Below are 23,855 nucleotides of genomic sequence, written 5' to 3' on the forward strand. Positions count from 1 at the left end.
ACTCCTGGCCCTCCAGTGGAGTACTCTTCACCAATGGAACCTCCAGTTCTCAACATTGAATTCACAATTGATGTTCAGAACTGACTTCCCCATCATACAATACAACCCCAAACCTGCTGCCTAGGAAGGGAGGCAATTTGAGATGCCCTGTTACCAACTCACAACGGGCTCGTGGATGACAGTTTAGGATCTGGTCTCAGGTTTTGCACATGGATAGGACATAGAGACTGAACGCGCCATTTCATCCTAAAGCTCATCTACCCCATCTGTGCACAAGGCAGCCAAAGATGGAGGGGCCAATCCTGGAACGTGCTAACACACTGCTGGAGCCACTGGGGGCTGAAGGTGCTCAGCGGCCCTCAGAAGGCACTCAGTACCCCACAGGATTGAGCCTGAGGCTTGTACGTCTGGCACCTTTCCTGGCCAATTGTAGAAATACCCTGCAATGGGCATGGAGCCTCACCTCGTCAATCTATCTAGTTACTCATATAGTGCCCATCCCCAGAGTGTCTAGTGCCTCCAAGTCTGCTTGGGTAAAGAAGACCAAAATCATAATCCCTTTGGGAAAACCCTAGTATTTGGCTAATGAAAACAAAACCCCATTCACAGAAGTGTGGCAGCCCTGGACTTTATTGAAGTCATGCAATGCGAGTACCAGAAATGCCCGCCCTAAAAACCTAGACATGTTAACAATTAAGTCTGGTCTATATTTCTAGCTCACCTGCCAAAAACATAGCACTAAACTGGACCTGCATAAAATATTCATATTCTATATAGATCCATAATTCTTTGTGTGATGCACATAAACAGTCTCGCCATGACCTACTGCACTGTACCCTGCTTTTTGTAAAGTACCTGCTCTTCATAATCCACACTGCATTATTATAATGTAGGGAACATCCTTTTTTTCTCTGGGTATTGTCTATGGATGGATGATGGATGATGAAGAAAAGGAAAGAACTGTTTAACTCAACTGTTCTATCAGCAATGATATACGAAGTGGAAAGTTGGTCAACGATGAAAGCAGAGGAAGAAAAATTCGCTGTAACCCAGAGAGCAATGGAAAGGCGAATGTGTAATATATCGTTCCATGATCATATAGCGTATGAGGAGATCAGAAGGCATACAGAGGTGACCAATGTAGTGCAGGCAATGTACAACGCAAAGCGAACATGGGCAGGTCATGTAGTCTGCAGGCACGACAATGGGTGGACAACCTGCATCAGTGACTGGATCCCCAGTGACCACTAGTGACCGCTGGGCAAACCGAAAACGCGCTGAGCCAATCCCATGACAAAACTCTTTGGACAGAAATGGAAAGAACGTGCTCACAACAAAATAGAATGGTGTGGCGTTGACTTTCCTTTGTGGAGGGATGGACGAGGACAAGTTGGGCATAGGTGAAAGGTGATTGTCTACGGACAATCTCTGAAAATCAACGTTTATTAAAAAGCAAAAGGAGATTTAAGGAGGCACAGTTGAAGCCTATGGAGTTGCATTGTTTATGCCACCCTGGAATGCTGCTGAGTCAACTGCCGCCGCTCCCCACGCATACTTTCTGTCAGTTTCTGATCCTTTTTGAAGATATACACCCTTACCCCTTGCTCCCCAAGGACTACTTGATTTTGTAATGCAGCGATAGGATGTCCTGTCATTTATAAGTGAAGAGCTGTGTGCATGCTTCTTTCTTTTTAAACTACAGGATGACATAATTTCAAGGAACCCAAAAGAAGAAAACAGGGTCCCACTGTATTTTCTGTACAGTCAGCTCTAGTGTTTGGCTGTGCTTTGTTTTTTTCTTTCATTATTTTAGTCTCGTGCTAAGCAAATAAAATCAATTCTGAACGTATAAAAAGCAATTGAAAATGTCTAGTCTTTTATAGTGAAATCTCAACTCGGCAGCCCACAATACTTGGAGAAAAATCAATCATCATTTCCATCCTGCTACGGGTGCTACTAAAATTAAGGATTGATGTGAGCCTGAAAGTGAAAATTATTCCAAGAGAACCACCTTTGCAACAATTTTTAGTGTTCATAAAACTCCTGTTTATGGTTTCTTCTTGTAGCAAGCAAACTCCTGCATTCCGGCATGAATTATAGATATTAATGGGGTATCCTGATTTACATACAGTTTCCATCTTAATGGGCATCAGATCTGCAGGCAGGGCAACAAAACTACTTATGATAATAGTATGTAGTAAACAAGTCATCAGCTTAAGGATTTCATAAACCGAAGCATTAAACACCCTCATAATAATTAGGGAGTACCCTCCCCCACAGCCAAACGAAACTTTTTATGACTTCACCAGTGGTCTTTTGATAAAGACTGAGTGCCTGAGCAGTATAGTGAGATAGCTGAAGAAGCACTTAAGCCTGATGTGGCCTAAATATTTTAGTAATGTACCATGTCCATTTGAAAGCACTGTTCTCAACATTCCTTTTTGCATCCACTGGAGCCAGACATATGTAACTAGCATGATCTAGGGGAACGTATGAGGTATTCCACCACAGTCAAACCAATACTTTCCATTTCTCCACAGTATTTCTGTTTGCACAGGGCACATCTGTGCTGATTAACATTAAGGCACTGGTTGTGCTACTACGTGGCGTTCACTCTATATCCTAAAGGCAGGTGCTACGCAGGCTCCAGCAATTTCAGTTTCTCTAACATGCTCTGGAAGCATGAGCTATTCAGAGCCAGATTCCTTCACAGCGACGCTGCCAAACTCCATGCAGCGGACGGCGTGGCACTGCCCGCAAACTCATTTTGTTTCAATGGGACTTAGGGTATGTCTACACTAGGAAATTAGGTCAAATTTATAGAAGTCGGTTTTGTAGAAAGCGTTTTTATACAGTTGATTGTGTGTGTCCCCAGACAAATGCTCTAAGTGCATTTACTCGGCGCAGTGTGTCCACAGTACCAAGGCAACCGTCGACTTCCAGAGCGTTGCACTGTGGGTAGCTATCCCACAGTTCCCGCAGTCTCCGCCACCCATTTGAATTCTGGGTTGAAATCCCAATGCCTGATGGGGCAAAAATATTGTTGCGGGTGGTTCTGGGTACATATCGTCAGGCCCTCCCTTCCCTCCCTCCCTCTGTGAAAGCAACAGCAGACAATCATTTCGCTCCTTTTTTCCTGGGTTACCCCTGCAGTCGCCATACCACGGCAAGCCTGCTCAGCTCTTTATCACCGTATGTCTCCTGGATGCTGGCAGACACGGTACTGCATTGCTACACAGCAGAAGCTCATTGCCTTTTGGCAGCAGATGGTGCAGTATGACTGGTAGCCATCATCACCGTACTCCTGGGTGCTCTTTTAGCCGACCTCAGTGAGGTCGATCAGGGGCACCTGGGCAGACATGGGAGTGACTCAGCCACGTCATTTCCCTTTTTAAGTTTTGTCTCATGGAGATTCAGTCCTGCCGGCAGTCATACTGCACGGTCTTCTGGTGAGCAGCCAAGAGACGACGATGGTCAGCAGTCATACTGCACCGTCTTCTGCCGAGCACCCAGGAGACGACGATGGCTAGCAGTTGTACTGCACTGTCTGATGCCAGCTAAAATGTATAAAGATAGATGAAGTGGATCAAAACAAGAAATAGACCAGATTTGTTTTGTATTCATTTTCTCCCCCCTCCTCCGTGAAATCAACGGCCTGCTAACCCAGGGTTTTGAGTTCTATACTTGAGGGGGCCATTCTGTTTCTCCTTGATGCAAAGCCACCCCCTTCGCTGATTTTAATTCCCTGTAAGCCAACCCTGTAAGCCATGTTGTCAGTCACCCCACCCTCCGTCAGAGCAACGGCAGATAATCGTTTCGCGCCTTTTTTCAGCACAGACGCCATAGCACTGGGAACATGGAGCCCGCTCAGATCACCATGGCAATTCTGAGCACTATAAACACCACGCACATTATCCAACAGGATATGCAGAACCATAACCTGCAAGAAAAGCTAAACCAGGCGAGGAGGAGGCGACTGCAGCGCGGTGACGAGAGTGATGAGGACATGGACATAGACTTCTCACAAAGTATGGGCCCCTGCAATGTGCACATCCTGGTGTCAGTTGGGCAGATTCATGGTGTGGAACACCTATTCTGGGCCCAGGAAACAAGCACAGACTGGTGGGACTGCATAGTGTTGCAGGTCTGGGACGATTCCCAGTGGCTGCGAAACTCTCGTATGCGTAAGGGCACTTTTATGGAACTTTGTGACTTGCTTTCCCCTACCCTGAAGAGCAGGAATACCAAGATGAGAGCAGCCTCACAGTTGAGAAGCGAGTGGCAATAGCCCTGTGGAAGCTTGCAACGCCAGACAGCTACCGGTCAGTCGGGAATCAATTTGGAGTGGGCAAATCTACTGTGGGGGCTGCTCTGATGCAAGTAGCCAACGCTGTCACTGAGCTGCTGATATCAAGAGCAGTGACTCTGGGAAACGTGCAGGTCATAGTGGATGGCTTTGTTGCAATGGGATTCCCTAACTGTGGTGGGGCGATAGACGGAACCCATATCCCTATCTTGGCATCAGAGCACCAAGGCAGCAAGTACATAAACCGAAAGGGGTACTTTTCAATGGTGCTGCAAGCACTGGTGGATCACAAGAGACATTTCACCAACATCAACGTGGGATGGCCAGGAAAGGTACATGACACTCGCATCTTCAGGAACTCTGGTCTGTTTCAACAGCTGCAGCAAGGGACTTATTTTCCAGGCCAGAAAATAACCGTTGGGGATGTTGAAATGTCTATAGTTATCCTTGGGGACCCAGCCTACCCCTTAATGCCATGGCTCATGAAGCCATACACAGGCGGCCTGGACAGTCGTCAGGAGCTGTTCAACTACATCGCGAGTGTGTTTTTTTCGCCTTCTAATCTTTGCTAGCCTGTGAGAAGGAGAAACATATGCAGCTGGTGGAGGGAAAAAAGGGAGAGTGGTAGTTAAAAAGACACATTTTATAGAACAAGGGGTACACTCTTTCACGGTAAACCTTGCTGTTAACATTACATAGCACATGTGCTTTCACTACAAGGTCGCATTCTGCTTCTTATGGAGGGTATGCCGGTTTGGTGTGAGAGATCACTCACGCAGGGCCAGGCAGCAGAATTCGGCTTGCAGGCAGCCATGGTAAGCCACGGTCTTTTAGCTTCTATAACCTTCATAACATGTGGGAATGGTTTCAAACAGCAGTGCCCCCATTTCCCATACAAAGTAGCCGTTGGGTTGGCCATTTAAAATGGGTTGGCAATTGAAAAGGAGGGGCTGCGCTTTCCGGGTTAACGTGCAGCAGAAACCCAACTAACCCCACCCCACCCCACCCACCCACACCCACACCCACTTCTCTGGGATGATGGCTTCACCCCTCCAAACACCACGTGGCTAACAGTAGGGAAGATTTCTGTTCAGCCACAGGCAAACAGCCCAGCAGGAACGGGCACCTCTGAATGTCTGATTACTAAAACCACCCTATTTCAACCAGGTGACCATGAATGATATCACTCTCCTGAGGGTAACACAGAGAGATAAAGAACAGATGTTGTTTGAATGCCAGCAAACACTGGGACCATACGCTGCAATGCTTTGTTCTGCAATGATTCCCGACTATGTGCTACTGGTCTGGCGTGGTAAAGTGTCCTACCATGGAGGACGGCATAAGCCTGCCCTCCCCAGAAACCTTTTGCAAAGGCTTTGGGAGTACATCCAGGAGAGCTTTATGGAGATGTCCCTGGAGGATTTCCGCTCCATCCCCAGATACGTTAACAGACTTTTCCAGTAGCTATACTGGCCATGAATGCCAGGGCAAATTAATCATTAAACATGCTTGCTTTTAAACCATGTATAATATTTACAAAGGTACACTTACCAGAGGTCCCTTCTCCGCCTTCAGGGTCCGGGAGCCTCCCTTGGGTGGGTTCAGGGGGTACTGGCTCCAGATCCAGGGTGATAAACAGATCCTGGCTGTTGGGGGAAACGGTTTCTCCGCTTCCTTGCTGTGAGCTATCTACAACCTCCTCATCATCATCATCTTCCTCGCCCACAAAACCCGCTTCCATGTTGCCTCCCACTCCATGCATGGAGTCAAAGCACAGGGTTGGGGTAGTGGTGGCTGCACCCCTAGAATGGCATGCAGCTCATCATAGAAGTGGCATGTCTGGGGCTCTGAACTGGAGCGGCCGTTTACCTCTCTGGTTTTTTGGTAGGTTTGCCTGAGCTCCTTAATTTTCACGCAGCACTGCTGCGGGTCCCTGTTATAGCCTCTGTCATTCATGCCATTGGAGATTTTTTCAAATATTTTGGCATTTTGTCTTTTCAAACAGAGTTCTGCCAGCACGAATTCGTCTCCCCATACAGCGATCAGATCCCATACCTCCCGTTCAGTCCACGCTGGAGCTCTTCAGCGATTCTGGGACTGCATGGTCACCTGTGCTGGTGGGCTCTGCATGGTGACCTGTGCCGGTGAGCTAGTCATGCTGGCCAAACAGGAAATGAGATTCAAAAGTTTGTGGGCCTTTTCCTGTCTACCTGGCCAGTGCACCTGAGTTGAGAGCACTGTCCAGAGCAGTCACATTTGAGCACTCTGGGATAGCTCACAGAGGCCAATACCATCGAATTACGTCCACACTACCCGAAATTTGACCTGGCAAGGCCGACTGCAGCGCTAATCCCTCGTCGTGGTGGAGTAAAGAAATCGATTTTAAGAGCCCGGAAAAAAGGGCTTCGTCGTGTGGACAGGTGCAGGGTTAAATCGAGGTAACGCTGCTAAATTCGACCTAAACTTGTAGCGTAGACCAGGCCATAGGGTAAATTGGCAGTTTGGTTCCCGAGTGTCTAACATGATTAAAAGGCAAAGCAGTCAGGGGATGAGGACTGCCAGGAGTTCAGAAATGATGCAAAGTTCCAGCGCTACTTCACCTCAGCTACTACAATACAGGATCCATTTGCCTCTCAAATGTTATATAGCAGGCCTGATCCTGTAAGCGCCTTCTGCATGGTGATGAGCTGCTATTATAATAGAAGTCCAGGGTCTTAGCACTACACAGGATGGAGTCTGTTACAAGCAAGACTCATTTTAGAACCACCTATTCCTCCATCCTAAACAGTTCTGCTCTCCCATCATCACACCTTAAAGGAATGATTCAACATCATTGACAGCTTCCTCCTCTGTTAGTGAGACAAGGTGGGCGAGGAATATCTTTAGCAATGAGTAAGAGCTCTCTGGAGCTTGAAAGCTCATCTCTCTCACCAACAGAGGTTGGTCCAATAAAAGATATTACCTCACCCACTTTGTCTCTAATATCCTGGGACCGACACAGCTACAACACCACTGCAAACTCCTCTGTTAGTCTCGTTCTTGGTCTTGGACACACTCTGGCCTTAGCAGGTCGAAAGATAGGAAGCTCTTTTGTTTGGAATATTTTCATACCACATTATAGGAAGGAGATTTTTTTCCACCATATTTCGCAGGTGCCCACTGGAGTAATGTGCAATTAACATGCTCCGATTGGTATTTGTGTAATTTCACCTGTGGAATCTGCCTTTTTCATATTCCGTTATTTGTAGTCTCACTGTTGCTGTCTTGTGTCCCAGATTCCAGCATTTCACTGTATGAAAGACACTGGAGCATTTTACTGCTCTAGCATCTTGTCCTCCTGTTTTTCTTTCAAGTCACATACTGTATCTCTTTCAAAAATATGTTTGAAAACTTTAGAATTCAATAACTGACTTTGATAGAGAAATGACTGTTCCAGTGCATGGTAAATGACAGTGGTCTAGAACGCTGTTAAATTTAAGTCTGGAAAATGAACTTTAATAAAATGTGCTCCAATAATGTGCTGTGACAGCTTTTAGTGAAATCAACTCCAGTACTTTGATTCTCCCAGGAGCATAGTGAGACATACTCTAGCAGCCTTCAGCCATGGAATAAGAGAGCAGACGGCTTTATGATAAATGGCCCTAGAAGACTAAATTACAACTGCAGCAAATGAACAATATGTGGAAATTATTCGGTGGCTTTTTGTTTGTACACAAGCCTGCAGTGACACCTAGTGGTCACACACCCAGCCAAGAAACCAACCCACCAGCACTGTAGCTGTCAGTCCATGAAACTTCCGCTTTCTTTAAAAGAACACCAGTTTGCAAAAGACTACACCAAAATTAGCTGTCACCCCCCTCTGCCCACTGCTGTGGGTACTTCAAATAAAGATGTATCCCCTTAAAGACTGAGAGTAAAAGCACCTGTCATTCTAACAAGTGACAGCTGGCAACAATGTGATGCACCAAAGCTACACACAGCTGGCTTTCAGGTTGACCGTACTCTTCCCTTTCCTGAGAGCAATTTGCTTGATAGGTTTGGTTTCCACAGAGCACAGCTTTGGCAGGCCAAGACCTAGGTTGCCAAATGCCTTGACCTTTCTACCATCCCTTCCTGCGCATGTGCCTCGCCTGCACTCCTTCACCATGTGCATGCACACTCACTTCCGGGAATAACTGCTTTAGAGAGAGAACGTGAGCTATTAGGGACCAATCGAACCCTCTGAGACATGGGGGCACAGAGAAGAGAGACCAGCCGCTGTTAATAAACGCCCATACTGCAAGGGAGAATTCACAATCAGCATGGGGGAACACAGATTTAATGGACCGTACCAAGAGTGACGTTGGGAACATTGGGTAACTGCCAATTATTCAAAACCAGGGTGGGTCAGGATTTACAATGTGCTGCCAGTGGGGAATGCTGGCAACAGCACATCAGTATAGCTCAGTGCCAGCCATCAGCCGCCAGCTTGGTTGAAGCATGTCCCTATGGGCACTGGGCATCTTGCAAGGGCTCAGTCTGAAGTGAAGGGAGGCAGAGCACTTGGAAGGAGGAAATCTGGAAGGCCAGAAAAGAGAAGAGACATCTCCAATTTCACCTGTCCATCCCCAATATACAGCAATCTTCCCAGTTCAGTTCCCAGCCAGATCATAGAGCAGAAATGGCATCAGTGACCTCCTCCTATCCCCACACAAGGCAAGGGTGCCTATTTGCATGACCCTCAGTCCCTCTGTGGCACCTAGTACTGTCAGCTGCAGTGTACCGCACTAATACAGGCCTGGAAGAGAATGCTCTACGATTCTACCGATTCTTCTTTGCAGCCTGCGTTCAGAGTGATGAAGCACTGGTCTTCAGCAGATCATTCACCTGTGGGGCTCCATAGGCACCATGCTCTCACCTATCCTATTCAAGATCTACAGGAGGAAATCAGGAGACTGTACAACCCCAAGTAACTGCTCTGTCTCCTGTTCTTAGACTGAGTTCTTCTGGGTAGGGCAGGGCTGTGTCTTCCTGAGTTCATGAGCCGCATGCTGTAGGCATTAATGGAAAAGAAAAGAAAAGAAAAGAAAAGAAAAGAAAAGAAAAGAAAAGAAAAGAAAAGAAAAGAAAAGAAAAGAAAAGAAAGATTAACTTCTGACATACAAAGTGCAATCATGCAGCTATCCTGGTTCCAATCTAGACTCCACTCTTGGGTGAGAAGCAGGTGCCTGGAGACGAACTCAAACAAGATGGAGCGAATGGTGGTGAAAATGAAAAGCTAGCTACATAGCATCACTTGGTCTGGAGGAAGCTTGACCTCCAATAGCCACACTGGTTCATGATCCAGCTAGACTCATCACTGCCCAGCAGCACTACTAACCATCAGCTGGGGCTGTGTTTATAAGAAAATATGTATTTGTATGTGATTGTGAAACTGAAAATCATGAGATTTTAAAAATAAATATGTGGCTTACTTGTCCTTTGGAGATGGAGTTGCTCACATTTTCCAAGCTTTTCCCTGCAACCACAAGGATGAGAAACTTACAATTTGTTTTAAACCAAAGCTAAGATTCTCATGAAATCACACGGCTCTGGGAACTGGGGCTGTAAGAAAAACAAGCAAGTGTTAGAGCGAGGAAGCGGGGAGTGATGAGCCAAGTAACCTCTGAGCTGCTGCTCCTTTGAGAGCAGGGTTGTGAGCAGTGAGAGAGAGCAGAAGGTGCTGCGTTGGAGTCTTCCCAGGAGGAGAGCAAAGCAGCATAGCAGTCTGTGCACAACAAGCTGGGGCTTCCACGAGAGGGTGCACCAGTAAGAGGGGCAGCAGAGGGCCCCCAAAGAAAGGTCAGGGGGAAGGAGCAATTGACTGTTGAGGTGGAGGTGCCCTCACTGCAGTAGATTCTGGGAGGGTTGTAGGGCCTCAGTGAATTACTTTATTTGACAAGGAGAGGGGTGAATTGGTTTTGCAGAGTGGGCAGTGCATGGGCAATAGAGGCCTAAGAGAGATTTTGAGTGGAGGGTGTATTACTGAGTGGCATGGAAGGAAGGATAGAGATTTGGAGATGAAGAGTGTTCATGGGAACATGGGAGCATGGAGAGGGAGATGGGCTGAGTTCCTGGGGGCTGGCTGGAAGGAGGCAAGGCTGAAGTACCTGGGGAAGGAAACACTTTTCCCTCAGGGACTGGACCAAGGAGACTGGTTTCATAGGGTCGGAAGAAGGCAGAGATAGGTGTGTTTCTGAGGCACAGAGGCACTAAAAACAGGATTCAAAAAAGGAAGCTCACACTTCCTGCCCCCCACCCCCACAAGCCCAACTGGTGCTCTGAAAAAGTAGCTGAGTAGCTCTGAACCCAAAGTTGCGTGCCAGAACCTGTGTTGGGAGCTGCTGTTAGGCTCTAATGAACTTTACTTTGAGGGGTAATCTTCAGAAGAAACCATTTCAAAGGCTCACTAGACAACAAAGAAAGGGGCAAAGAACCACAAGTTATCTTTCACCTGAGACAACAAAGAAACCGTTTGGACTTTATGGGATTCTTGACCAAAGGGGCTGGTCAGCCACTTTCTGGAGCATATGTTGGTAAGGAAACTCCCTTGAACAAAGGCTGTAGCTTGTTTTGTAAGGTCTTAGCCTCTAGAAAGCATTTTTCACTTTAATTTGCTTGTAACCATTTCTAACTCTACCCTTTATATGTGAATTCACTTACAATCTTATTGCCTCTTGTTAATAAACTTGTTTTACTTTTAATCTAAACCATTCCAGTGCTGTGTTTGATGTAAAGTGAATGTTAACTCCGGCTAATGTGGCAAGCCGCTTGGTAATATATTTTTAAAGGAACAAACTGGATGACTGGGAAACAAAATGGCAGATCAAATGTAATGTTGATAAATGCAAAATAATGCACATTGGAAAACATAATCCTAACTACATATGCAATGATAGGGTCTAAATTAGCTGTTACCACCCAAGAAAGAGATATTGAAGTCACTGTGGATAGTTCTCTGAAATCATCCACTCAATGTGCAGCAGCAGTCAAAAAAGCAAACCAAATGTTGGGAATCATCAAGAAAGGGATAGATAATAAAACAGAAAATATCATATTGTCTCTATATAAATCCCTGTATGCCCACATGCAGATGTGGTTGCCCCATCTCAAAAAAGATATATGGGAATTGGAAAAGGTTCAGAAAAGGGCAACAAAAATGATTAGGCATATAGAACAGCTTCCGTATGAGGAGAGATTAATAAGACTGGGACTTTTCAGCTTGGAAAAGAGGTGACTAAGGGGGAATATGATAGAGGTCTATAAAATCATGAGTGGTGTAGAGAAAGTAAATAAGGAAGTGTTATTTACTCCTTCTCATAATACAAGAGCAAGGGGCCACCAAATGAAATTAATAGGTAGCAGGTTTAAAACAACCACAAGAAAGTATTTTTTCACACAACGCACTGTCAACCCCTGGAACGCCTTGCCAGAGGGTGTTGTGAAGGCCAATACTATAACGGGGTTCAAAAGGGAGCTAGATAGATTCATGGAAGATAGGTCCATCAATGGCTATTAGCCAGGATGGGCAGGAATGGTGACCCTAGCCTCTTTGCTAGAAGCTGGGACTGGGTGACAGGGCATGGATCACTTGATGATAACCTGTCTGTCCGGAAGAGAAGACGTTTGATTCAGGCTGAAGAAGTCTCAGGGAAAGCAGCAGACTGAGAGGGCATTCGAGGTAAGGCAACGGCCATGATAAAAGCTGCGTACCAAGGCTCCTGCGGTGCCGGAAGAACTGGCGGGAAATTAAGCCACTGGCTCAACTCAAAGCTGACCGGCCGGGGGTTAAAACCCTCCCTCTCACTCGCAGCCCCGGCATGCGCTTCCTGCCGAGGACCTGGCCCCGGGAGCCGCGCGGGCAGCGACCGGGCGCCCCGCGCAGGGCGGGGAGAAGAGCGCGGGGCGGGGGGTTGCCAGGGACGCTGTGGAGAGGCCGGCGCAGGGCTGGGTCACCGCGCCCAGGGCGAGGCCCGTCCCTGACCGTGGCCGTAACGGGCCGGGCCAGGCCGGTGGCTGGGACACGCCCCTCCCCGCGAGGGAAACCAAACGTGGCTACCTCTAGGGTCAAGACCCCTAGCCTGGCAGCAGCTCCAGGTGCTGCCCTATGCCCCGGAAGGGGAAACCACAGCCTCGTCCTGAGACACGACGGACTCCGTAGCTAGAGAAGCCGGAAGTGGAAGGTACTTTTTGTGCGCAGGCGCATTAAGGCCTACTGCCGGGGGGGGGGGAGGGCAAGTAGTGGGACCGACGCGCGCGCAGAAGGGGCGTGGCTACCCCCTCGTGAGGGGCGGAAGCGGCGGCGCGGCCGGGCTCCGCTGCCACCCCCCGATGCTCCGCTCCTGGTACCTGCTGTGCTGCCTCTGGGCCCTGCACCTGCCGGGCGCCGGGGAGGGGGCGGCCCGCGGCATCGACACCGCCCACTACCGGTGAGGCTCAGGGCGGCTCGGTTCCCCCCAGCTCCCCCTGCCGGGAGCGGCCCCCTCGGCCTGGCCGGCCCCGCTCGGGCCCCGGGCTCGGTGCGGCCCCGCTCGGGCCCCGGGCTCGGTGCGGCCCCGCTCGGGCCCCGGGCTCGGTGCGGCCCCGCTCGGGCCCCGGGCTCGGTGCGGCCCCGCTCGGGCCCCGGGCTCGGTGCGGCCCCGCCCGGGCTTGTGGAAGGGGCCGGGCCGCGCATCTGGGCGCTTAAGCGACGTGCGGCTGCCAAGCGGCCCGGGCAGTGCGGGCGGCGGGCGGGGGAACCCCGGGCCGGTTTGGCCAAGCCGGGGGCGCAGCCCTGGCGTGCTGGTAGGCCCGTAGCCGTGTCCGCGCTCCAATGCCGCCTCTGCCCTCAGGGAGCGGGTCAAGTCCATGTTCTACCACGCCTACGACAGCTACCTGGAAAACGCGTTTCCCTACGATGAACTGCGGCCTCTGACGTGTGATGGACAGGACACCTGGGGAAGGTACTGGAGAGGGTTAATGTTCCCTATGAGCTTGTTCGCCTGCTGTGTCCAGGGTGCCGGCGTTTCCCTACCTCTCCCTACACTTAGGAATCTAAAAGACCTTCATCTTTAGCTCTGACGACTCTGTGGGGCGCTGTGGTGGTCTCTGCTGTAACTGTGCCAAGCCGTTTGGTAAAGGTGGAGTCTCAAACTGCATTAGCTTGAATCGTATATGTTGGTGAAGGAGAAAAACCAATTGGATCACGCAAGCCAGGCACCTGCCAGTAAAAGAGAATTGTTTAAGGAAAAGATGAGAGACAGGGTGGGTAAGGTAATGTATTTATTGTCTCGCTAATATCCTGGGACCAATGCGGCTAAAACAGCTCTGTGAATAAGATGATTATGTCACGAAATATTATTGGGAGGTATTTTTCCCACTAAGGCTGCAGGTATTGCTGTTGGAATACAGTATATTTTTGTTCTTAGCTCCACCTGTTGCCTGGACCTCCAGTGGAGTCATAATTTTGTGTTGATGCTATCAGTGGCAATGGTTGTGATCTGACAGATTCAGCAGGATGATAGATGTCCTGTGGGTAGAATTCCCAGTCTTCTCTATACACAGCTTAGGGGTCTCAGGTTGGCTCACGCTGTTGCCTCTCAGTAACTGGAGTTGTAGTTAGACTGTTTTTGTTTTTGCTGTTAAATATTCAAGTGTTATATTTGTTACTGTCAATCACCCTGGCTGCTACTTATCTCACTTGACATTTCCTCACACTGCCTTCTTTTCTCTTTTAGTTTTTCTCTCACGTTGATTGATGCTTTGGACACTCTACTAGTAAGTACCTCACTCAATTACAACCTTTTCTTGTTAATTTCCCTCTGTTTTATTTCATACAATATTACTTTCTGCACTTCTTAAATATCCTGCATTAGAGGCCTCGATTTACCTCTGCTCCTCTCAAGTGCTCTTCACCTACTTGTGAGAGAAACTTATTAACTGAGAGAGGGAGAGCCTGCATTGACTTCACTCCACTGAGATGCAGGTGCCTGGAGTGCCCAACCTCTGACACCTTCTAAATATGGCATAAGGACCCAGAATGAGGGGGGAAAGCTTTGAAGACAATCAAATAGGAATCTTTTTCTTAGTGTCTTTTATTTCCTCAGTTTCGTGAGTCAGCAGCTTGTGCTCCCAGCTAGTCAGGGGCGGCAAGTTGTATGGGCCCGTGGTGCCCGGGCTCCAGCAAGTTCAGGGCCCAGTTCCACCAATGTTCGGGGCTGGGTCTCTCCCCCGGCTCTGCCTGCCACCCCTGCGCACCTCTCCTGAGCTGTCCCCTGTAGCTCCGTGCTGCGCTCCCTCACTGGCCGCTCCCGGCTACAAGGGAGCAGCGCCAGGGGCAGGCTGAGGCAGCTGCTGTGCCGGAGGAGGCACATGGCAGTCCATTTGTCTGTCGTCCCCCCCCAAACTCCCTCTCAGAGCGTGCATCCCCACCTGCACCCCCTCCTGCATGCCTGCCCCAGCCCAGAACCTGCACCTGTCCCAGAGCCCGCATCCCTCCTGCACCCAAACTTCCTCCCAGAGCTGTGGGCAGGATTTGGACCTGTTCTGGGCACCACCAAAAATTATAAAACCTGCCGCCCCTGCAGCTTGGTCAAGTGAAAAAGGTTTAAAACAGCATCTAACCCTATAGTGAAGCTGCTGAGGAGTCTGTTATGTCATGCGTTCCTTATAATTGCTCCTTTGTTTTCCTGAGTGTAGTCATTTGCTGCCTCATGAGCCTCCCTCTCATTTGTCCTGATTTCTTTTCCAGATTTTGGGAAATGTTTCAGAGTTCCAGAGGGTTGTCAATGTGCTGCAGGAGGGGGTGGATTTTGATATTGACGTAAATGCGTCTGTCTTTGAAACCAACATCCGAGGTGAGCTGGGTGCTGGAGTAGGGCTTAACTTGAAAGTCGTTTGTGTGTCACAATCACAGTCTCTGTGAATTCATAATTTTATATCTAATGCAGAAGGGCAATGCAGAAGAACAGTGGGAATTGAATTCTGCTGCATACAAACTAAACAAAGAAAAATACACCTCCCTTCCTTCATTGTGCATCACCTCCCAGCCCCCTTTTGAATGGTTCCGTATGTAAACTAGACATACTACAGTTTGTGTTCTTGTTCAAGGTTAGTTTTAAGTTTCAGAATGAGAAGTTTCATGCTGAAATCATAAAGTTACACATCAAATCTGCTGTTGCTTCTAGAATAAGTTTCTTGCGTCCCTTGAGGCAGACGATGTTCTGGAATGGAGAGTAATTTCGTCTATTTAAGAAGCTATGATTAAAATCCTCTTCCGCTTGAAAAATCATGACGACCTCTGCCTTCAGCACCACTTGCTTGTTTTGCTCCTTCAATTCCCTCTACTTAAATGACACTTTCAGAGAAAAAACTGAGCTATGCTTATTCTCATTCTCCTGCTCTGCTAGTTTCTGCACCCTGAGACAGTTTCTGGTAAAATATTTTACACATTAATAGTTTTTGACCTACACTTGCTATGTTACACATTTCTGGGCTCATTTAAAATACAAGACAACCCCATCCACTCTCTTTTTCCCTTTCAATTGCTCATACTTTATTCTCCTGATGTCATAATCCCAGTAGTTCTTCAGTTGTCTGTATCTGTAGAGTAGTACAGATAAACGGGCATAGGTAAGATCTGCTGTTTCTAATACAATGGGGTAGAAGTGCTTCCAGTTCTTTTTGACAGTTTACAAAGAAGCAAGAACAAGAATAAATCCAACTTTTTATCTTTGCAAAGCATCTTTGATTAGCACCTTCTTAGACACTAGAGATGAGCCATCTGTCTTCCCCTTCCCCGCCACAACTTCCTAGTTATGGAATCAAATGCTGCTGATTTGGGGGTTTTGTGCCCAAAACCATCAGTTCATTCCTCCCTGTACTTCCTAATGAGCCCCTCACTTTGCACTGTTCCAGTGGTAGGTGGTCTCCTGTCTGCTCACTTGCTGTCTAAGAAAGCTGGTGTTGAAGTGGAAGCAGGATGGCCGTGCTCAGGGCCTCTTCTGAGGATGGCGGAAGAAGCTGCTCGTAAACTGCTACCAGGTGAGAACCTTTCCAGAGCTGCAGATCTAACTTTTCTCTGCACTCTTCTGCATAGTAGATGCTGAGTTAACTGGCCAGTAGTAATACAAGTGCCATCACTTCAGCATCTAAAATAGTCCCCAGATCACTGGAATCATAGGGGAAGTCTAACTAGCTGTATTAAACTGCCATATTTTTGTCAGTGCTGCACTGATGTACAAGTATTTTGGTGTTACTGAAGTCTGGGGAATGAGCCTAGGCTCAAATAAATCCTTTACAATCCACATGGAAACCTCTGAAGCTTCCAGAGCAGCTGTGGGATGGTTGTTGGACACAGAATGCAGGACTCTGGGTCACTTGAGACAAAATATCACAGGAAATGTGAGTGTAGTCTTCTGAAATGGCAGCATTAGGTATATGTGATGCCTGCAGGAAACACCCGGAACGTGGTGCTATCAGTCACATGAATGTACGCCATCATGTATATTAGTTACTCCAAGCAAAAAACAATGTTAAAAGAACATTAAGGTGGTCAAGTGATGGTCTCTAGAGGCAGAAAATGTGCAAACTCAACTCTGCCCCACTGTGGGCTTCCATTAGGATACACAGTCAGAGTACATGAGTTGTTGTGTTGGTTTTATGTGCCTCGTCCCGGGCACAGGTTGGACTGCATTCAGTTAATGAGGCAGCTGTTCAGTGTTTGCATCCTCACAGAGATCATCCCGCTTGTGCAGTGAGGCAGGCATACCCTTAAACACTGCATGCTAAGTGATAGGTCTCCACAATCGATGTCCAGCATTTCTTGTCTAGCCTTCTGGGTTCTACCTCTCTCCCCCATACCGGGCTATGGTGCCACCTCCCATTTATTTCAGTGCACTTCAGACTACTCCAAACCCCTGGTCTCTTGCTGGCATCCATGCTTGAATGAGAGGCTCAGGCAGTAACAGTCAGCCTGTTAAATGTTGTCTGGTGATAGATGCCGAACGTTCTCCTGTGAATCACGACTGTGATGTGTTTCAGCTTTTCAGACCCCAACTGGGATGCCATATGGGACAGTGAACTTGCTGCATGGAGTAAACCCTGGAGAGACCCCAGTTACCTGTACTGCTGGTATCGGAACATTCATAGTGGAATTTGCCACGTTAAGCCATCTTACGGGTGACCTAGTGTTTGAGGATGTGGCCAGAAAAGCCATTAAGGCCCTGTGGAAAAATCGCTCCGATATTGGATTGGTGAGTGGGGGGAAACGCCCTTCATGTTATGCTTACATCCTTTTTGTAAACAGTGTACAGGAGGCAGTACTAGGTAAGCCAGGATAGATAGAGGACACGCGTTATCTTTAAATGAGTGATACCTTATAGTACTACATGAGTATAACTGCAATACCAGTAATCCTGCAGTAGATGGCACTTAGCCTACTGTTCCAGAACCCTGGTAACTTCAGTTAGACTATATCCACCTCGGATACATTACACAGTTCTTGTATTCTACCCAGAAGAGGCTGGCGGGCAAATGTTGTGATTTTCACAGTTTTATCATTTTTATAACTCCGCTTCCGTTATGATCCTCTGTCATTACTGGCTCACAGCCTCCTTAAAACGTTGCTTTAGCGCCGCTATTCCAAGTTTAGTCTCTGTCGAAGGGGGATTTTTTTATTTAATTTTTTTTTTTTAAATGAGACTAGTCAATTCAGATGTTTATAATTTAGGCTTTGGAGAGGAGGGTTGGAACACAATTTCCCCATACTTAAAATATAAATATAAATATTTTCTCTTGACACTTACATTTTTGTACACAAAACTTGGACGTTTCTGAAGTTTAAAAATGTCTGTCTCCACATGTGACTAGACCTCAATGAGGACCTTGGCAAATTTAAAGAAAAAAATTACGAATAACTACAAATCTGTTTCCACACATGCACTGTAACAGAGAAAAATCTTTAAGCATATGGTTATGGTCTTGCCCAGCTCCATAATGCCACGCTGTAGAACTCGAGTGCCACAAATAGGTTTTTTCCTTGTATCTAAAGAGTTTTTTCTAGCTTAAAACCCTCTGGAATTTCAGAAAAATGCAATTACTCTATTCTGTAGTCCCAGAGTTCAGGTCAGATAATACCTAACAAAGCTGCACTTTATGGCATTGTAATCAATAAAATCCTAGGTAAAACTTTATACCAATGAGGCATTAATGTTGCAAATAAAAAATGCAAAGTAGTGGTTCCCATAGCATTGTTCATGTCTGCCTATTGACAAACCAGGTGTAGTTGTGAAATGCAGAAAACAGTTAATTTAACTTGAAGGTTGCAAATTCATCATAAAATCAGGACAGCAATACTAATGTTGTATTGCTATATGTGTCTATATTTCATAAAGTTTGCCAAGTGCTTTGGAATCCGTGGCTTTCAAATAAACAGTAGAAAGAGAAGATCATCCTCGGAATCTAGTATTAACAGGCAAGCTTTGGCTTTTCTTTAAACTCTTCCTTTTCCCACAGGTGGGTAACCACATTGATGTGGTAACTGCCAAATGGGTAGCCCAAGATGCTGGCATTGGGGCAGGGGTAGATTCCTACTTTGAATACCTTGTTAAAGGAGCCATTCTGCTGCATGATGAAGAGCTGATGTCCATGTTCCTAGGTGAGAGCTTTTTTTCTCCTAGATGACTGGGCCTTTTTTCACCAGATTTTCCCAAAAGTGTCTCCTTAAGTGCACCTGTAGATATCTGCATGTACAGAGAGAGGCCCCTGGAAATGTGACCTTAAGCAACTCCATGGTGCAGACTCACTTCTGAGGTATCTTCAGCTCTGTGGGTGAAATTCTGGCCTCCCATTGACCTCAGTAGAGCCAGGCTAGTACCTGTGTCTTTTTGGAGCTAAATTTCTTTTTCCATCATTTGGTCTGTTAGACTCCTTTTAACAAGAGGATGCTAAAAGTCTGACAAAACTCCTTTCTAGACTGTTTCCTGTAGTGGTGGTTTTTGTTACAATAAGGCCTTGTAAGATTTGTGAGTGTTCTATATGACAGTTCTCTGGGAGAAATGAATGTTCTTAGTGTTAATTTGACTAATCCACAGTGGAAAAAGGGGCTTCTCTTCTGCTATTTAAAAATTCAGTTGTGTTTAAATTATTTTTCTCCGCTTCTTTTTAGAATATAACAAAGCCATTAAGAACTACACAAAATTCGACGATTGGTACCTGTGGGTTCAGATGTACAAAGGGACAGTGTCCATGCCTGTCTTTCAGTCCCTAGAGGCCTACTGGCCAGGCTTACAGGTAGGAAGAGAAATAACATACACTAATCTTGTTCCTCCCTGTCTTGGGTCCATCTGCACCACAAATACTGTGCCGGGGCATATGATGATAACTTTTATCTTCTGTCCCGGTTAAAGCCTGGCTTTGCTCTGCAGTGTAGATGGACTTCACCTCCTGCAGCCTTTGGCAGAGCTGAATTAGACTCCAGAAGTGCTACATACAGAACCATAGATTAAGTGTGAATGGGGACAGCCATATTGTAACCTGCTTTCCTAACACAGTTCTTAAGAAGATGGGGGGGGAGGGGCCCTAAGAAAAGAGACCAAATCCCTTTTTATTTTTGAGTTTTTCTTGCAATGAGAATTGCTTATTGAGTAGTTCCCACTCCCTAGTGTCCTATAGTTGACTACGCAGCAACAGCCCCTCTGCTGCTGAAATGAAAGGAACAGTGTCTTCTAGATGAGTCAGGGAAGCTCTAAAATGAATACTCTGAGACCCACATCAGCCAGAAGGGAGTAGAAAACTTGGTATGAATTCAGAGATCACATGGAATATGATCCAACAGAAGTGTCACCAGCTTCCTCATTAGCTCCAGCTATTCTTAAGGTACCCTGTCTGAATATGACTATGTTCAAACTCTGTGAGCAGTCCATTGGTTTCTCATTTAATGACTGTAGGAAAGGTTGTTGTTTTTTTTAAGCTAAGTCCTGTGTAGTTTGTTGTTTCCCAACTGAGTGTTGCTTCACTAGGTGTTTTTTCTTTCCCCAGAGCCTGATAGGGGACATCAATAATGCCATGCGAACATTCCTCAATTATTACACTGTTTGGAAACAGTTTGGTGGGCTGCCTGAGTTTTACAACATTCCCCAGGGCTATACAGTGGAGAAGCGAGAAGGATACCCACTCAGACCTGGTAAACAGAAGCAACAAACATGTTGACACTGAGTCCTGCTTTTACTCTAGTGTAGTAATTTAAATGTTACCTAACATCTAATCTGCAAGATCTTACACTACTGCAATGATAACTTCATTCTCAGGGCACTCCCATTTTCCATTTCCGGCAAGAGTCTGACTTTCACTATAGGTAGGACTACATTTTAAAGGAGCCTAACCACTGTGCCACTTCTTAAAGGGGCCCTGTCAAATGGATTAGCCCCAAAATATAGGGTTTGTGCTATTGAAGAAGATGCATCAAGTGTAGTATTAAGTGTTCTCAAAGTCTGTCAGTAAAAGGCTTTTTAATGTAAATGTTCACTTGCACACATGAATTCTGTACTAGTATAACTAGAAAGTGAAATTGACTATAAACAGACCAGTCTGGTTTTGCTGAATGAAGTGCATAGAGTAAAGCAGACTTTTGCTATTCCTCCAGTTTTATTAACCTTATTGCAGTTGAGTAACACAAATAATGTTAATGATCCTGTGATGCAAGATCCTCTCTGAAACTTGAAAATAACATTTCTCCCTCGTTCCTTTGTCCTTTTCTGTTCCACAACCATTGATTTCCCTTTTCCCTGTTTCTTACAACACACATGGTTCTACTTCATTTACTTGTGCACCTGCATCATGTAGGTCTGCAAATGCATTTGTTAATTTGAGTTTCCTGAATGGCTGTTACAGCAGCATAACATCATTTGCCATGTGGCCTGTAAACTGGACTTTTTTACCAAAAATTCTTAGCAATGCTAATTTTCTTAGAATGTGTCACAATATCACAGTAGCAATCTTTCTAGAGTAAGGAAAAGAGAAGGTGCACCTGATGTCTGCCGTGGATGTATCCATATTACCCATCCCTGTATCTAAACGTCAGGAAACCCTATCTTTCAGTAGCTTATAAAATGTACAACTTTTTTTTATGGGGCTGAAATGTCTGATGCAGAATTGCGGTATCAAAGAATTTTCTAAATTTAGGGGTTTTTTTAGGGCAAGTTTAATTTTAAATTTTTTTAACTTCACTTCATTCCCATCCCCTAAATGTGAGGCGGGAAATGCATAGTTAACATGTCATCTCAATTCAAACTGTTTAATTGCAGATTTGGCTTGTCCTCTGGGAAGATGGGTGAGAGCCAGAGGCAATATATAGGGCTAATTGATCTGATCCTCTTGAATTGTATTGGTGAATCTATGCAAATTGCAGGGGTGTCTTCTGTGCACTGTAACAAAGTCTTTGCTGCTGGATTTTGCAGAGCTGATCGAGAGTGCCATGTATCTGTACCGTGCCACACGAGATCCCACCCTCTTAGAACTGGGGAGAGATGCTGTGGAGTCCATAGAGAAAATCAGTAAGGTGGAGTGTGGATTTGCAACAGTAAGTGTCTGCTGAAAACCAGCTTTCAACCAGCAAGTGTTGGTCTCTTGATAGTTTGTCAAAGAGGGTGATGTCTGTAGGCTGGCTGATCACTTGAGGGAAGGTTTTCTTGTTTTTTAAAGACCAATCAAACAGTCCCGTGGTAAAACTCAATTTTGTAACCCTGCTCATGCTTCAGGGAGTAACTCCACTGCCAGAGCAGTAAGGGAATTAGGGCCATATTGTGCCCTGCTACTGTGTGGGTAAGAGCTGGGGATGGCACAAAAAGCCTCCCCACTTCCCTCTGCCCTCAGCACAGGAACTACTTCCTCCTGGTGCCTCTGTGGGTGCAAGGGGTTGGGGAGAAAGCAGGGCCAGGGCATGTTCCCACTGCATGTAGGGCACTGCACCTCTCAGCGATCTGCTGGAATGGTACAGGTCTGCATTGCCCTGACATGGGCCTGTGCTGATCAGATACAGCTGAGCCTGTACGAGTTGATTTCTTTACACTTCTCTAACACCTGCCATTCAAGGATCTCACACTGTCACGATGAATCGTTAATGCACAAACACTGAGAATTCACACTCACAACTCTGAAGTAGATAAGTCCCCATTTTATAGGTTGGGAAATGGTGGGTAAGTCGCTTCATGTCGCTAAGTCACATGGGAAATCCTTAGCACAGAACTCCTCTCTCCTGATTAGCAGTTAGAGCAAGTGACTGGCAGACATTTCAGTTGGATAAAACAGCCAAAAAGAAACTGTTAGAAGTAATTAATTTTAAATGTTGTGCACCATCAAGCCAAATGGCAACTCCTCGGGGTAAGGATCGGCAGTGGACTGGTGAGTCCATGTATTGCTTAGCTGTAGGGATGAATTCCAAGCTGACTGTTTTCCCAAGTTCATGACATCTAGGAGCACTCTGTGAGGTTCTGGGTTTAGGACAGATGTAATCCACTTGATCTGTTCTCTTACAGATCAAAGACCTGAGGGATCACCGACTGGATAATCGCATGGAATCCTTTTTCTTGGCTGAAACAGTGAAATACTTATATCTGCTGTTTGACCCAGATAACTTCATTCACAATGATGGGTCAGCCTTTGATGTGGTGTCCATGCCTTATGGGGAATGCATCCTTGGTGCTGGCGGATATGTCTTCAATACCGAAGCTCACCCCATAGACCCTGCTGCCCTGCACTGTTGTAGGAAACAGAAGGAAGAGCAGTGGGAAGTGGAAGACTTAATGAGAGCGTTTTACTTTCTGAAGAAAAGCAAAAAGTCCACGTTCAAGAGAACTGCAGACCATAGTGGGAGGGAAAGCCAGACAGCATCTGCAGATACTTCCTCAGGGAGCAGCAGGGTGGAAATGAACCCGGAGAAGAACACCAAAAGGAGAATCCCTCTCCTGAGCTGCCCTAATCAGCCCTTTACCTCCAAACTTTCAGTTCTGGGACAGGTCTTTCTAGACAACACGTGACTCCTTCACTACGAGTCTGAGTTGTTGAAGTTAATAAATCCACTTGGATTTGCACTCTGTGGACCTTTTTATTCTGTGGGAAATATTTTTCAGTGGTGGAAAAAAATGCACAACAGGATTTCCACTGTTATGTAAAATATCCTACAATTAGATCCCCTTGCACTCTTGCCTTTTGTATTGCATGAATCAGGGTTACTGTTCCGTTTGTTAACGCAGCTCAAAGTGTTATACCAGAATGAGTCGCCAGTTTGGAAAGCAGAAATCTCTGAGAGGGAAGAGCCTGCAGCCTGTGACTTTTGCTGTTTCATTTGCAGCTGTGTTAAATGTTCTGAGGCCGTTTAAAGTCTCAACCATATGCAGAGTTTCCAGTGCCTCCTGCTTAAGAAAAGAAGGAAATTGAGCTACCTGGCTGTAGCAACATGAGGACAGAAGCAAATTACTAGCAGCTACTTCTCTTACTCCTTAAATTGCAGATTTTCTCTGATTAGCCTTAAATTTTACCGCTGGTCCCAGGAGAT

At 46.4% G+C, this 23,855-nt stretch overlaps 1 protein-coding gene and 1 long non-coding RNA gene across 4 annotated transcripts; one reads left to right on the top strand and one right to left on the bottom strand.

Moving 5' to 3' along the window:
* Nucleotides 1-7,816: 7,816 nt before the first annotated feature.
* Nucleotides 7,817-12,364, bottom strand: LOC311529706. Of its 2 annotated transcripts, none has more exons than XR_014713863.1 (3): nt 12,038-12,364; nt 9,760-9,803; nt 7,817-9,336 (listed from the first exon to the last, which is right to left on the bottom strand). It is a non-coding gene; the product is annotated as an uncharacterized lncRNA (long non-coding RNA). The 2 variants fall into 2 exon arrangements; XR_014713864.1 differs by having other exon boundaries at nt 9,760-9,889.
* A 222-nt stretch (nt 12,365-12,586) lies between these two features.
* Nucleotides 12,587-23,391, top strand: LOC311529586 (ER degradation-enhancing alpha-mannosidase-like protein 2). 2 transcript variants are annotated; one of them, XM_084645628.1, is made up of 11 exons: nt 12,587-12,753; nt 13,156-13,266; nt 14,041-14,080; nt 15,054-15,159; nt 16,220-16,345; nt 17,345-17,556; nt 18,818-18,959; nt 19,470-19,594; nt 20,342-20,486; nt 21,760-21,881; nt 22,837-23,391. In XM_084645628.1, the coding sequence occupies exons 1-11, from the start codon at nt 12,656-12,658 to the stop codon at nt 23,335-23,337; spliced, it is 1,728 nt and encodes a 575-aa protein (XP_084501754.1). In that variant the 5' UTR covers nt 12,587-12,655; the 3' UTR covers nt 23,338-23,391. The 2 variants fall into 2 exon arrangements, with proteins under 2 accessions (XP_084501754.1, XP_084501755.1); XM_084645629.1 differs by lacking the exon at nt 13,156-13,266.
* The last annotated feature ends 464 nt before the right edge of the window (nt 23,392-23,855 follow it).

Source organism: Lepidochelys olivacea, assembly GCF_965140295.1.
Source record: "Lepidochelys olivacea isolate rLepOli2 genome assembly, chromosome: 13".
Lineage (NCBI taxonomy): Eukaryota > Metazoa > Chordata > Testudines > Cheloniidae > Lepidochelys > Lepidochelys olivacea.

Excerpts from the sequence above, each read along its gene's own strand:
- LOC311529586 (XM_084645628.1), top strand. The coding sequence starts at position 12,656 with ATGCTCCGCTCCTGGTACCTGCTGTGCTGCCTCTGGGCCCTGCACCTG. Across the intron at positions 13,267-14,040 it reads GGACAGGACACCTGGGGAAG|TTTTTCTCTCACGTTGATTG; the intron begins GTACTGGAGAGG and ends TTTCTCTTTTAG. Across the intron at positions 16,346-17,344 it reads TGCTCGTAAACTGCTACCAG|CTTTTCAGACCCCAACTGGG; the intron begins GTGAGAACCTTT and ends GATGTGTTTCAG.